This window comes from Penicillium cinerascens (assembly GCF_028974065.1).
Source record: "Penicillium cinerascens strain IBT 15544 chromosome Unknown contig_1_segment0_segment0, whole genome shotgun sequence".
Taxonomy (NCBI): Eukaryota; Fungi; Ascomycota; class Eurotiomycetes; order Eurotiales; family Aspergillaceae; genus Penicillium; species Penicillium cinerascens.
Genome location: NW_026695287.1, coordinates 2,426,942 through 2,439,938, shown reverse-complemented (window position 1 = coordinate 2,439,938; position 12,997 = coordinate 2,426,942). Strand labels below are relative to the sequence as shown.

Here is a 12,997-nt window from a genome sequence, read left to right as displayed (position 1 = left end):
AGATTGGACCAATTTGATTATTGTCCCTGTCCCGTGTTCAGGTACTCTTCTAGTCTCTTTTCTTAACGTTAGTCTTCCGCCGAACCGCCGTTACAAGTGGCGGTATCGGAGCTTTGCGATACATTTTGTGACCCCCTGTCCATGAATTTTTCACTGAGGGATGGCAACTATCCTGAAATGGCTAAATGTAATGCTTGTCTTCCGAGAAGCTTCGATAGCCATAAGCAGTTAACGGCTTGATGTGAATTTTATATTTGAGACATTTCACTGTCCCAAGCCAACCTTCGAAAGGCTCTCAATCGGACTTGTTTAATTTACCTTTGCCGCTCAGTCCGACGTTCAATCTCTCGAATCTGCATTTCTCACTGGCCCGTGCCTTTACAAGGCGTTCGGAAATACAAATCTCGGTTGTAAACATCTTTTTGGGGCCTTTGTATGCCATTCAGAATAGCCTTCAAGAAGTATATTGCATTTGCATGTTCGACATAGTATTCATGGAGAGAAGAACACATTCTGGAGACAGTGCGCATCAAAAGTCGCCACAAAAGCCGACGATAGGGCCTCCCTTCATATACGATACATGCCCATCTTTGGAACACACCTGCGACCCGATCCATTCACCATAGGACAATACCATCCTTAGTAGCACCCTCCTCTTTCCACTTCTCGAGCACCGCTTTGACACCATCCGCCGCAGCCTGAGCATACCCTAGTCCCGTTTGAGGCCCATTGAGATCGGGCTTCTTAGCGGGATCGCCCGCGATCCAGACCACAGGTTCCTCGTTACTTCCAGCAGAAGCCTTATGGAATTTTTGGACATCTTCGAGGGAATATCCCCGGCCAAAAATAACTGCGCGCACAGGTCTGCCGTACTCATGGGTGCCGACGCCGTTGTCGTCGGAAGATTGGGGATCACGTCCCGCCAAGAGGTGGGGGATTTCTGCCAGGGCTGCTTCATTTGATTGAATGAAGTGGACGACTGATGCACATGTTGAGTCTTGGGATTTTGGATATCGCATAATGGAGTTTGAGACATACCCTCATAGTCAGGCTGCAGGAGACCCGCCGCGGGTCCCCCGATAGCTACACTTTTGCCGCATAGCACGACGGGCAGGGGCTTTGGTAGCGTCGACATAGTTCGAGTTAGGAAAGCAGGGCGTTGGAGAGCTCTGTACAGTGGCGTAGACCGAAACATGAGGTTTGAGGCTGCATCCGCAATGCCCCGCGTTTTAAACTCAGCCGTGCTTACTGATGAGGATGCTATGGCTGGCGCCTGGGTCTTTCTTCCCTAGGCTGAAGGTCTTTCCCACTGGCGAGCTGAATATGTTTGATGCCAAGATATGTGGAATGGAGTGCCCAGATGGGTTTCTAGGTTTGGGTGATCTCCGTTTTTCAACTCACCGTTAAATGTGTTAGTCATCTGGGGCTTGGATTCATATGACAACTACTCCTCGCGTTTGCATTTTGACTGTAGAAATACGTTTCTGATTCCTTATTAAACACGTTTCTTGACTATTTCAGAGGTTCATTGCAGGAATTTACATGCGTAATCCCCATCGCTGACCATTTCTATACGTCATCCGGGACCTGAGTCCATGAACATTCTCAATATCCACAATGTCCTCAAATAACACACAGAAAATATCTCAGCTTCAACAATGGCGTCAAATCCAACGCTTCCAACGCTGCCAACGCGCGAAGCCCTCGCTAAAGAGGCTCGCAAATACCGCAGCCTCAACTCCATCATGTCATGGCTGGATCGGTACATAGCTTGGCCATTACCTCCACGCCCATCTTTAATCCTGACAATCCCATCCAAAACCAGCCAAGTGCCAGGGGAAATCCAACTCTATTTCTTCACCGCGCCGGCTGGAGTAACAGATGGAAGAGCAGATAACTTATCCGCCAAAAGACCCGTTCTTATCAACTTCCACGGCGGCGGCTTTTCCATCGGCCATCCCCTGGATGATGCGCGGTGGTTCGGAGCCGTGCTCCACGCTCACACGGGTGCCGTGGTGGTGAGCGTAGGTTATCGCGTCGCCCCGGAGCACCCATTCCCCATCGCGATCGAAGATGGAACCGATGCTATTCTCTGGCTGTGGGAGAACGCGGTGAAATACAACCTCGACCCAGACCGATTTGCTATCAGCGGATTCAGCTCCGGCGGGAATCTAGCATTCACCGTTCCTCTCAGACTACATGAAGAACTTGAGAAACGACATGTTGCGAAAACTGTCCGATTGGCAGGTATCGTTGCCTTCTACCCGGCCGTCGACTGGACGAAAACGCGCGACGAGAGAGATGCAACAAATCCTATTGCCCCTCGCAAGTCCATGATTCCACAATCTGTTTTCAAGTTCTTCGATTCTTCTTACTTGGCCCCCGAGAATCTGCCCAGGAAGCCCGGTTCAGAAGAGATTGATATAGCCCATCCCTATTTATCACCGGGCTTGACTCCCGCGTCTCTCTTGTTAGCGGCGTATCCGCCTATTGTTGCCATTTACACCTGTGGATGGGATCAGCTCCTTGTTGAAGGGAACAAGTTCCGAGAGAGGCTGCAGAGGTTCGTTGATGAGGGAGCGATGATTCACGTTGGGGGAACGGTGATTGAGGATGTGGTTCATGGGTTTGATAAGAAGCCTTGTCTCTTTATGGGAAACCCCAAGAGGGATCAGATGTATGAGGATGCGATAAAGCAGTTGGAGATTATGTGGGAGATAAAGGACCTATGCCGGGGATCTGACCTGTCTGACCGATCTGATCGGTCTTGATCAAGCTTTGTCGTTATTTTCTTGTCTCGTTGTACCAAGGGTAGTTCAACTCATTTATTTAGTAGTAAGGTTTCTCAACATCGCAAAAGATCGAAGCAAAATAGCCCAACCTTTACATATAAAGATTTACCCGAAGCCACTAGTCCACATGACCCAGAAACCAACAAGAAACACTTTAACGATCTGCGGACCCAACATGTACAATTTCAAGACGCTGCACATCCCAAACCGAGCAGTTCGATACCCGATGCCTTTATCAAAGCGGGGCGAGGAGGGGCCAGGCGGGGTAAACAGTCGCTTTTCTTTTCTTTTCTCGAGCGCTGACCATCTGTCTACTTCCCACTCGTCTATTCTTCTGCTACTTTTACACTATCAGATCCTTCCCTTCCAAGTATGGTACCCGCGTATCTCCCATCTCCCATCATCCAAATACCCTCCCAGACACACTTGTGGGATCAGTTCTCTAACCTTCCTGCAGATCAACCACTAAACGATCATCACCATGTCTGCACACCCCGCCTGCCCTAAGTGCGGTGCCGCTTCTTCTGGCGGCAAGACCTGCGGCTCGTGTGGAGCGGTGCGTGATGTTGATTCTATCAAGGTACTCGATCTAACGGTTTCTAGACCTGCCCTGTTTAAACGACCGGGGTCTTGCCTGAGAGGCCTTGCCATGCTCTGAAAGGGTCAGGATGTACCCTAAGAAGGATGTTGATGAGATTTCGGACTGATATCCACGGGAGGACAGGTTACGATGAACAGGCGTGCTGGCGGGCAGGATTCTTCAATCTTAGGGAGTTCTACATGAAAACACTCAATTTTTAACACACAAACAACACCATCGGTATTCAATAGACAAATGAGATTTGATATTTACGAGAACGGAGATCAAAATATGGCATCTAGACAATCTCCATCGGGAAAAAAGTTACATGTTCTCTGCAATCAAGGATATAAACGCGCCCAAAAAGTAGGCCGGTGACGCGCTCTTGCGCTCACTCTCTTCTGCCAAATAGCCAACTCGAGAAACCCAGTTCTCCGTTGACTCTCTTTGGCGCTTTTCCAGAACTCGTGCTCCGCTCACATCCAGGCTAAGTTGCCTGATGCTCATGCGGTCTTGCGCCACTGGGACCAGATACCGATCAGCGAGCTGACGGTTCCAGCGATACCAACCAGGCCGTCGTCGAGAGCGGCGATGCCCAGCGCGGAGGCGGGGGCGGTCAAATCGCACAGGTCAGAGATGAGCTGTATCCGGGCAGCAGCGCGCTCCCTAATTAAAACGGTTAGCATTCGTTTACGCCTCTCGTGAACGATAGAATCAAAACATACTTCTCGATCTTCTTAGCCTCAACGACACCCTCACCCTCCTTACGGTCGATTTTCTTCTCCTTCTCCTGCAGACGGAAGAGGGTATAGAGACCCGCAACGGCACTGCACAACAGACCGGCACCCCAGGCGCGGTAGGCACTCTCCTGCAAACGCTTGGCCGACTCCAGCTTGCGGTAGCCGATGGCGTCGATCACGGTGATGGTGTCGAGGGTCAGATAGCCGGCATAGCCGAGCTGGCGACCGACGGCGAGGTAGCGGAGGACTGGGTCGACGGGGCTCTTGTTGTCGAGGGCGACGGAGGCGGCCTTCAGGTGCTCAAGGAATTTGCCGATGCGCATGATCTTGCGCGTTGTGCCGAACTGCTTCTTCACGGCATTGTAGGGGTCGATCGCGGACTGCGGGTGGTTGGTGCGGTACAGGTACCACGCGTAGAAGCGGGAGAAGTACTGCAGTGTTCGGAGGAGCTTGTCTCGTCCGACTGGGCGTGGATAATGTGGGTTAGCTTAACCGGAAATCTGGGGGAGAGGGGAGGGTGGGTGTTGGGCATCGTCGTCTGGCTGTCCAGCACGGAGCCCTTGGGCCTTGGGAATGAATTTTTCGTGATAGAGAGACGAGACGTACCGGTAGTCGCGACGAAGCGCAGCCAGTGCGCAAGAGCTGGGTGGTAGACGAGAGCGTCGGCAACCATGATGGCAAGCAATTCCCGATCGCGCGAGGTTCGATCTATCGGGCTTCGGAATGCGGGATCCGAAGATGGGCTGGGAGGTAGTAGAGAAAGGTGAGCAAATCGACCGGAGGTGGATCGATAGTTAAATGTTAAATGCCAGTGATGAAAGGGGATGCCAAAGGGTCGGTAATTGACCGGCGTATGGAGCCGCGGATGGCAGACCTCGGCTGATGCGGAGTCTCCCCAGCCCGGGTTTCTCCCCTCGTCAGCGTCACGGACTACGTTTTTCACGTTTTCACGTGAAATGCTTGTCGCTTTTATTTATTTGCCTGTCTATCCTATTTGACTTGAACAGTTCTTGTTTGCATAGAAAGAAAAGATAGTCTTCGTAGGCCCGACAAGCTTTCCGATCTATTTTCGTCTACGAGTATCTCACTACGAACGCCGGAATAGGAAAACGAATACGGTAGGACGCGATAAGAATGCGGTCGTCTGCGCCATTAGATATTTAGGCAGGCTACCATTTTAAGATATCGTACACAAGGCATCAAATGAGCCGAAATTGCACCACCGAGTCAGACCACCCGCAGATCAGCACGGAAAAATGCTCTCATCACAGTTTCAATTATGTCGCTGAGGCTGCCGTGAAATGGAGGATGTCGCTAGGGCTCATTCGGTGCGTCGTCGCCGTCATCTCTGGATCGTTGTTAAGGTCTCGTCAATCATCACATGGCTGAGGCGGGCAACGTTTTGTCGCATGGGGAATCGGATTCATTGAGCATAGGGCAGGGAGGCCGATAGGGCGCAAGGGGATTGATTAATGGAGCGAGTCAGAATGTCGAGACATGTTGTAGCGAAGGATGCGTCGGTTTACTCCTGTTCGATGCCGTTGACACACCCGGCCGTGCCCATGGTCGAGGTGTCGTAGCCATTCTCCGCCAAATAGGTACGGAATCTGGCGTCTTCGTTGGTAATTGTATCCTGTGGTGTGTGAGCTCATACTTTCCCTCTAGACTTTGAGGTGAAAGACATACCTGGTTGATCTGCGGAAGCAGGAAGTAGGCCAGGAAGGCGCTGAAGATGCACAGGGAGCTGGACACAAAGAAGGGATCCTGGCCAGCTCGAACCGCATTGGGGGCATTTTTCTTGACGATGGGAAGAACATAAGTGCCCACGAAGGCACCGATCTTGCCAATAGCCGCAGCGTACGAATAGTACTGGCCACGGATGGCAGTGGCGCTAGTCTTAGCAGCACACAGACCGATGTTGTCACCAGGGCCGAATTCACCGAGCGCAAGGAAAATTCTATTCAAGTTAGATAAGAGAAACCGAAGCTCCATGCCGACATGACTTACCCATAAACGACGACAAATGCGGCCACGTTCTCCGGAGTTGCAAGATACTCGTAGCATCCAGACATGATGAAGCCGACGATTCCCTGGAGGAAAACTCCAATGGCAAGGGTGTTGCGAGGGCCCATCCAGTCACTTGCAAAGGCTCCAAGGGCAGAGCCCGGAATGTAGAAAAAGTAGGTCAAAGTGGTCCAGCCGAAGGTCTTCCACAGCGGCGCATGCTTACCCACGATAATAGACAGCCACTTGGAAGAGTAGAGTCCGAAGGAATACGACGAAAAGTCATAAATAAACCAGATCAGTGAGACCGTAGCCTGTATACAATTAGCACGGTTCCTTTACAGGAAAAATATCAAGGGGCATAACCGTACCAGACGCTTCCAGTAGAATCTGCGTGCAATTAGTAATTGGTTGAATGAACGATGGTGTGGGCAGACTTACTTGATGATCAGCGACACCGGGAACTTGTGCATGCGCTGACGGTCGAATTCCTGGGGCTCGTTCATCTTGGTTCGCAGATAAAGCAGACTCAGCGGGGGAATGACGCCGAGGCCTAGGGCCACGCGCCAGGCAGCGCGCAAGTGATCCTCGGTGAAGATCAGAAGCAGGATCATAGGCACAAAGGCCGAAACGACAAAGCCAAAGTCGATCTGGAAGTTGGTGAACATGATGAACCATCGGTTACGGTGGCCCTCCTTGAGCTCGCCAGTGTTCTCGGCACATGCGACGGATCCAGCAGGATACTCGCCTCCGATGCCGACACCGATGAAGAAGCGATAGGCCGTGAGTGCAGCAAACATGCCATAGGTGCTATCTTTGTAGCCATAGGAGCCAGCACAGAGAGCAGCGAAGACGAATAGAATGACGGTCGAGATCATCAGAGACCACTTGCGAGACCAGTGGTCACTGGTGTATCCAAAGATCAGCATGCCGACGACCGTGCCCGCGAAGGCAATGGCAGAAACATTTTGACTGGCGGTGGAGTTGCTGTAGGCGTCGGGGTAGATGGTGCTCAGCATGGTGTTCACCTGCCCGATTACCTAGATAGGAAGTAGGTCAGCGTTATTGATCTGCAAATCGCAACGATCTTCTGGGACATCGTCGCAGCCCGCATTGCATGCAAAAAATAAACAAGTTGGTACATACTCCATTCAGGTAGCCGTCAGAGAAAAGACCGGCACCACAAGCAATGGTAGGCCAACTGCGCTCCCAGCGGCCCTTTTGTGGGTCCTCCAGTGGTGGAACGTCGAGGCTGGCCTCCTTCGGAGGGACAACGCCCTTTTCCTCGTACGAGGTGGATTCGAGTTTGGAGCTCATCGTAACTGATCGGCGGTAGTAGCGGGCGTCGAGGGCTTCTTCCAGCTTGCACTTTAAGCGGACGAATGTAGAAACAAGGGCGAAGTGTCTTACCTCGAAACGCGACGGTATACAAGTGTACTCACGGAAGCAGATGCAGGAGCCAGGGGCGGTACCACCCGAAATCAAAACTACCAGTATGGAGGACTGGGTTCGAAAAGGAGAAGCTTGTCGAGAAAAAAAAAAGAGAGAAGGAGGGAGAAGGAGTAATTTAAGTAGGGCGGGCAAACTTTGGATGCGAAAAGAAAGCAGGCTAAGAGTAAGTATTTCCTAGCAGGGCACATGGCTCCGGTACCTGTTAGGTACGCCGAAGTGGTCCGCTTAGAAGCGCGGGTGCCCAGGTACCACTCAGGTACTGCAAATTCACGGGGGTGGGGCCCTACCCTCGTCAAGCTAAGCATCCTTTGCCGTTTCACGGCCAATGAAAAGTGGTATGTATATCACAAGGTGCCTCCAACCACGGGGTCATTACGGGGTTGGCCTCGGGTTTACGTACAGTGCTCGTGGTCGCACCACCGAAGCACTCGGCGATCTGATATCGGAAGAGCGGGAGACGCGCGAGCCAAGGCGTGCACCCTTATCAAAGTGCAGTCTGAACACCGTGAAGCGAAAACCCAAAGATCGTAACCCAGTGAGGTCGCCGGGTCGTTGCACGTGCGGGCCGTTCGATCGGGGGAGCCGAACCCACTTGTCCTAACTTAGGCAGGTGCTGCCAGATTCCCAGTTTCGGTGGCGGCACTTGGCGTTTCTAACGGACATTGGCTCAACCCCTGGAAAGTATCATGGAAGGCGACCACGCGTCTCATTCTAGAATCGACCTGCTCATTCGATGGTGATCATACTGGGTCTTGCACCGGCCCCGTACTCCCACGGTAGATTCGTTCGGTATGCCGTCTGGATTTAATAGAGGGGACACGTGCTCCGGGGCATCTCCTCTTAGCGATCGCTCCGAGCATGTGTGTGAAAATTCCTCAAAGTTCCCATGGGCAGCGTGTCTCGACATGTCCGTGGGAATGTATGTAGGCTTGATTCTCGTGGCCTTCCATGGTGTTCTATCCCGGTGGAGAGTGTCTCGGGGTGAGAGCACACGACCAGCAGTCAACATTCAGACACACTGCTAACGGATGGGGCCTTCTATCTTCTACAAAAAGTGGACAATCTTAATGATGATTCCGGGGCTAAAAAAAAAAATCAAAAATAAAGCCGGAATGGTGATTCCAACGACCACCTCCAAAATCAACCTTGGGGTTGGGGCCCGGACCGGAGAAACGTTCCGCCAGCTGAGCTCGGGGCCAGCTACGTGATGCACCGATGGTCCAGGATCCATCATCAACACATCCACACCTCTCTCCCAATCCCTTCATCTTGACCCCCCAATCTATCAGCCCCATAATCTCGCAATCATGGGGTCTGATCCGCAGTACATCAAGTACCCCGACCTCATCCTCGCCCAACATGTCTTCAACCTCTCCAACCCTGCATGCGCCTCTGCGACCCAACAGTCATCATTGAAGAAGCTGCAAGATGTCATCGCCGAGAACAAGATGGCCCCTTTCTACCGGCATCTCGCCCACCCGGTGGAGGGCATCCTGAATAGCTCCGGCGAGGGCGTGACACAACACCCCCACAACGCAGGGACTTCCAAGCCTCTCATCATCTCCAACATGCTCGCCTCTCGGAAGTCGGGGCACAAGATCGACTTTCCCTGGGATGAAAAGCTCTACCAATCACTGGTGGAGGATAACAAGAAGGAGTTGGAGAGCTTCCAGAAGGAAGAGGATGACGCAGAAGAAGCTGCCGGTGAGACCGAGGTGCAGGCCGCACGGGGAAAGCGCGCTGAATTCTGGGCCCGAGTCGGAGATAAGGTAGGACGTATCATTTCACTGCGAAGGGATGATTGCTCACGCTACTCGCTCATTAGGACAAAGCCATCGAGTCGCACGAAGCCCTCCTCGAGAAGACAGGATTCCTCGGGACAAAGATCGACTTGGTGCTTGCCATGATCCGCATCGGTCTCTTCTTCGGTGACCGTTTGTTTGTCAAGAAGACCATCGAACGCGCGGAGACACTGGTTGAGAGCGGTGGAGACTGGGACCGGAGGAATCGCCTCAAGGCATACAAGGGAATGCACCTTCTCACAATTCGGTCTTACAGCATCGCCGCGCCTCTCCTTCTAGACAGTCTGTCTACGTTCACGAGCTACGAGCTGTGCAGCTACTCTGCGTTGGTCATCTACTCGGTGCTTGCGGGATCCTTGTCCCTCAAGCGAGTGGACTTTAAGGACAAGGTGGTGGATGCCCCGGAGATCAAGGCCATCCTGGGTGCTGGAGAGGACCAGCTGGCTGCGCTGAGTGGAGAGGTTTCCTCCGGCCCCGGCGCACGGGAGGAAGAGATGAAGGACGCGACGGAGTCGAGAATCACCCCGGCCGGTGCGACCACTGCCGTCAACCTCACCTCCTTCGCCGCCGGCACCGCGCACGCCGAGAATGAAGTGCCCGTGGACTTCTCACCGCTGGCCAATCTGGTCAACAGCTTGTATAATGGCAACTACCGTTCGTTCTTCGTGGCTCTCGCCGGTGTGGAGGACGAGTTCCTGAACCAGGACCGATACCTGCACGAGCACCGGGCCTGGTTCGTTCGTGAAATGCGGCTCCGCGCCTACCAGCAGCTTCTCCAGAGTTACCGGGTGGTTGGGCTGACCAGCATGGCCAACGACTTTGGTGTGACCGTGGATTACCTGGACCGGTATGTACCTTTCTTCGCTCTGGATAAAAAGATATCTCACTGACTTGCAATTCCAGGGATCTGGCCAAATTCATCTCCAGCAACCGCATTGCATGCACCATTGACCGCGTCAACGGCATCATCGAGACCAATCGCCCCGACGACAAGAACAAGCAATACTCGGACGTGGTGAAGCACGGTGATGCCTTGATCACCAAGCTCCAGAAGTACGGACAGGCCGTTCGTCTTCGGGGTAGTGAGCGGAGTTAATTGAAGTGTATGAGCGGCGATACCACCGGCCATGACCCTATCTAGCATGCAACCTTTTTTCTAGAATTACCACATGCAATTGTATGTCTGATGAAGAGTGGAGTCCAAAACGTAATTTGAGTCAACTCAAACATGATTTACCCCCCGCATATCGGGCGGTTCCGGAGTGTGGCAACGAGCGCCTGTCGGAGTCCACCTTGTCGGGCAACGGCCTTCCCGAGGGGAAGATCGGCTGATCCTTGCAACGGCCCAGCGTCGGTCTTTATAGTGCATGATCTCTACTCATATCTGCTTCAAACATCTATATTTCTATCCACCTCTCTCGCGTCCGATGCACCATCGCACTTGTTCCATCGGATCAGGTCCTGGTGTGGGGGAAACATGATGACCCACGTAGTTTCACCGCCCAATGGGTCCCAGTCTATTTTTTTTTCTTCGTAGCCGAGTGAACTCTAGAGATCTCGAGACCTAAGATCTGAACCATGGAAAGGAAACCCAGACCCCGCACAAAGGACAAAGATGTCCTGGCAATTTAAGCTCGTCTCTAGCATGCGGGCGTCTCCGTTTCGGGCGTGCATTACCCGGCCGAATGGGCTCCTACTTCGCCCGACCGCGCGCCCCGCGGGGGATTTCTCCGTCTCAGGTACGTGGGATGATGTGCGGGCTATATATTTCGATTGGGTAGCCCCTCCAAATCCCTTCTGACCTCATAAGATTGAGTGCTGTCCCTGTGGCTCCACTCTCAACCCCTTTCCAACATCCTGACTTGTACTTGCCATTGATTCGGACATTCCAAACTAACACCTGCTCGAGTCTATTCAGTGCCTACCATGACTCAAACCAAGCGCCTTAATTCCAACAAATGCCTCAACATCGACAACATCAACCCTCACATCCGGGCTGCCAAGTATGCCGTGCGCGGTGAGCTGGCCGTGAAGGCTGAGGAGTACCGTCAGCGTCTAACCGACGGCGACAAGGCCCTGCCCTTCGACAGCGTCATTTTTGCCAACATCGGAAACCCTCAGCAGCTCGACCAGAAACCCATTACCTTCTTCCGTCAAGTTCTCAGTCTTGTAGAGAACCCGTTGCTGCTGGAGAACTCCGACGCCCTCAAGAGTTCCTTCGGATACAACCAGGATGTGATCGACCGGGCGAGGACTCTCCTCGCCAATGTGCAGAGTGTGGGTGCCTACAGTCACAGCCAGGGTGCACTGGGCATTCGGAACAGCGTGGCCAAGTTCATTGAGGAGCGTGATGGATTCCCTGCCGACCCCCAGGACCTTTTTCTGACTGCCGGTGCCTCCTCCGGTGTCAACACTCTGCTGAGTGTTATCTGCAACAGCCCCAATGCCGGTGTCCTGGTTCCCATCCCCCAATACCCTCTGTACACCGCTACCCTGGCTCTCCTCAACGCGCAGTGCGTTCCTTACTACCTGGAAGAGCAGCGGGCATGGGGCACCGATGTCAACGCCATCTACCAATCCATCAAGGACGCCAAGGCCGCCGGCACCGACGTGCGCGCCGTCGTGGTGATCAACCCCGGCAACCCAACCGGTGCCTCTCTGAGCGCCGACGATATCAAGCAGGTTATTGACATCGCCGCTGAGGAGCACCTGGTCATCATAGCCGACGAGGTCTACCAGACCAACGTCTTCGAGGGCGAGTTCGTCTCTATCAAGAAGCGTCTCCGCCAGCTGCAGCAGGAACAGCCCGGCAAGTACGACGACGTGGAACTGGTTTCCATGCACAGTACCTCCAAGGGCATGGTCGGCGAGTGCGGCCACCGCGGCGGCTACTTCGAGTTGGTCGGGTTCGACCCCCTGGTGCAGGAGCAGATCTACAAGCTCGTCAGTATCGGACTGTGCCCGCCGGTCGTTGCGCAGTGCCTACTCGAGACTATGGTCAACCCGCCCCGCCAGGGTGAGCCCAGCTACGAGCTGTACCAGAAGGAGTACAACGGTATCCGCGACGGTTTGCGCAAGCGCGCCTTTGCCCTATACGATGCCTTCCAGCGTATGGAGGGTGTCGAGTGCCAGAAGCCCCAGGGTTCCATGTACCTCTTCCCCACAATCAAGCTGCCCACCAAGGCCGTCGAGGCCGCCAAGGCTGAGGGCCGCGTCGCCGACGAGTTCTACTGTCTGCGCCTGCTGGAGGCTACCGGCGTTTGCGTCGTCCCTGGCTCGGGCTTCGGTCAGAAGGAGAACACCCTGCACTTCCGCACTACCTTCCTGGCCCCCGGCACTGACTGGGTTGAGCGCATCGTGAAGTTCCACGCCGACTTCTTGCAGAAGTACCGGTAAAGGCTTCATGGAGAGGAATAGCTAGGCCTGTGTCTAGATTTCCTTGTTTTTTTTTCTCACGCCTTTATGCGAGACGAATCTTCAACTTGCGCTTCTTCTCCATCCGCCCGTGGACCTGATGGATCCGGGCGTTTATATTTATTGATACCATATATAGACAACTTGTCTCAGGAGCTGCTAAATTTCCAGCTACCTATATCATTTATGCATACTGGCTGTTTCTTCGGTGAC

The 12,997-nt window shown here is 53.4% G+C and overlaps 6 protein-coding genes across 6 annotated transcripts; 3 read left to right on the top strand and 3 right to left on the bottom strand.

The window, feature by feature from the left end:
* Positions 1–617: 617 nt before the first annotated feature.
* N7498_002468 (uncharacterized protein) lies at positions 618–1,135 on the bottom strand (the record flags this gene model as incomplete). The annotated part of the gene is made up of 2 exons (XM_058449530.1): positions 618–979; positions 1,039–1,135. The coding sequence occupies 2 exons, from the start codon at positions 1,133–1,135 to the stop codon at positions 618–620; spliced, it is 459 nt and encodes a 152-aa protein (XP_058311874.1).
* Positions 1,136–1,658: 523 nt separating this feature from the next.
* On the top strand, positions 1,659–2,771 carry N7498_002467 (alpha/beta hydrolase; the record flags this gene model as incomplete). Its single annotated transcript, XM_058449529.1, has 1 exon — positions 1,659–2,771. One exon carries the CDS (start codon positions 1,659–1,661, stop codon positions 2,769–2,771), a length of 1,113 nt encoding a protein of 370 aa, XP_058311873.1.
* A 933-nt stretch (positions 2,772–3,704) lies between these two features.
* On the bottom strand, positions 3,705–4,911 carry N7498_002466 (PEX11 family protein). The gene is made up of 3 exons (XM_058449528.1): positions 4,719–4,911; positions 4,098–4,575; positions 3,705–4,038 (listed from the first exon to the last, which is right to left on the bottom strand). The coding sequence occupies exons 1-3, from the start codon at positions 4,783–4,785 to the stop codon at positions 3,876–3,878; spliced, it is 708 nt and encodes a 235-aa protein (XP_058311872.1). The 5' UTR covers positions 4,786–4,911; the 3' UTR covers positions 3,705–3,875.
* Positions 4,912–5,601: 690 nt separating this feature from the next.
* N7498_002465 (putative MFS phospholipid transporter (Git1)) lies at positions 5,602–7,433 on the bottom strand (the record flags this gene model as incomplete). Its single annotated transcript, XM_058449527.1, has 6 exons — positions 5,602–5,745; positions 5,799–6,069; positions 6,120–6,430; positions 6,488–6,506; positions 6,558–7,156; positions 7,263–7,433. 6 exons carry the CDS (start codon positions 7,431–7,433, stop codon positions 5,635–5,637), a joined length of 1,482 nt encoding a protein of 493 aa, XP_058311871.1. The 3' UTR covers positions 5,602–5,634.
* A 1,409-nt stretch (positions 7,434–8,842) lies between these two features.
* Positions 8,843–10,567, top strand: N7498_002464 (proteasome regulatory particle lid subunit RPN7). The gene is made up of 3 exons (XM_058449526.1): positions 8,843–9,337; positions 9,394–10,217; positions 10,274–10,567. Exons 1-3 carry the CDS (start codon positions 8,876–8,878, stop codon positions 10,464–10,466), a joined length of 1,479 nt encoding a protein of 492 aa, XP_058311870.1. The 5' UTR covers positions 8,843–8,875; the 3' UTR covers positions 10,467–10,567.
* A 418-nt stretch (positions 10,568–10,985) lies between these two features.
* Positions 10,986–12,766, top strand: N7498_002463 (putative alanine aminotransferase; the record flags this gene model as incomplete). Its single annotated transcript, XM_058449525.1, has 2 exons — positions 10,986–11,109; positions 11,289–12,766. The coding sequence occupies 2 exons, from the start codon at positions 10,986–10,988 to the stop codon at positions 12,764–12,766; spliced, it is 1,602 nt and encodes a 533-aa protein (XP_058311869.1).
* Positions 12,767–12,997: the final 231 nt, after the last annotated feature.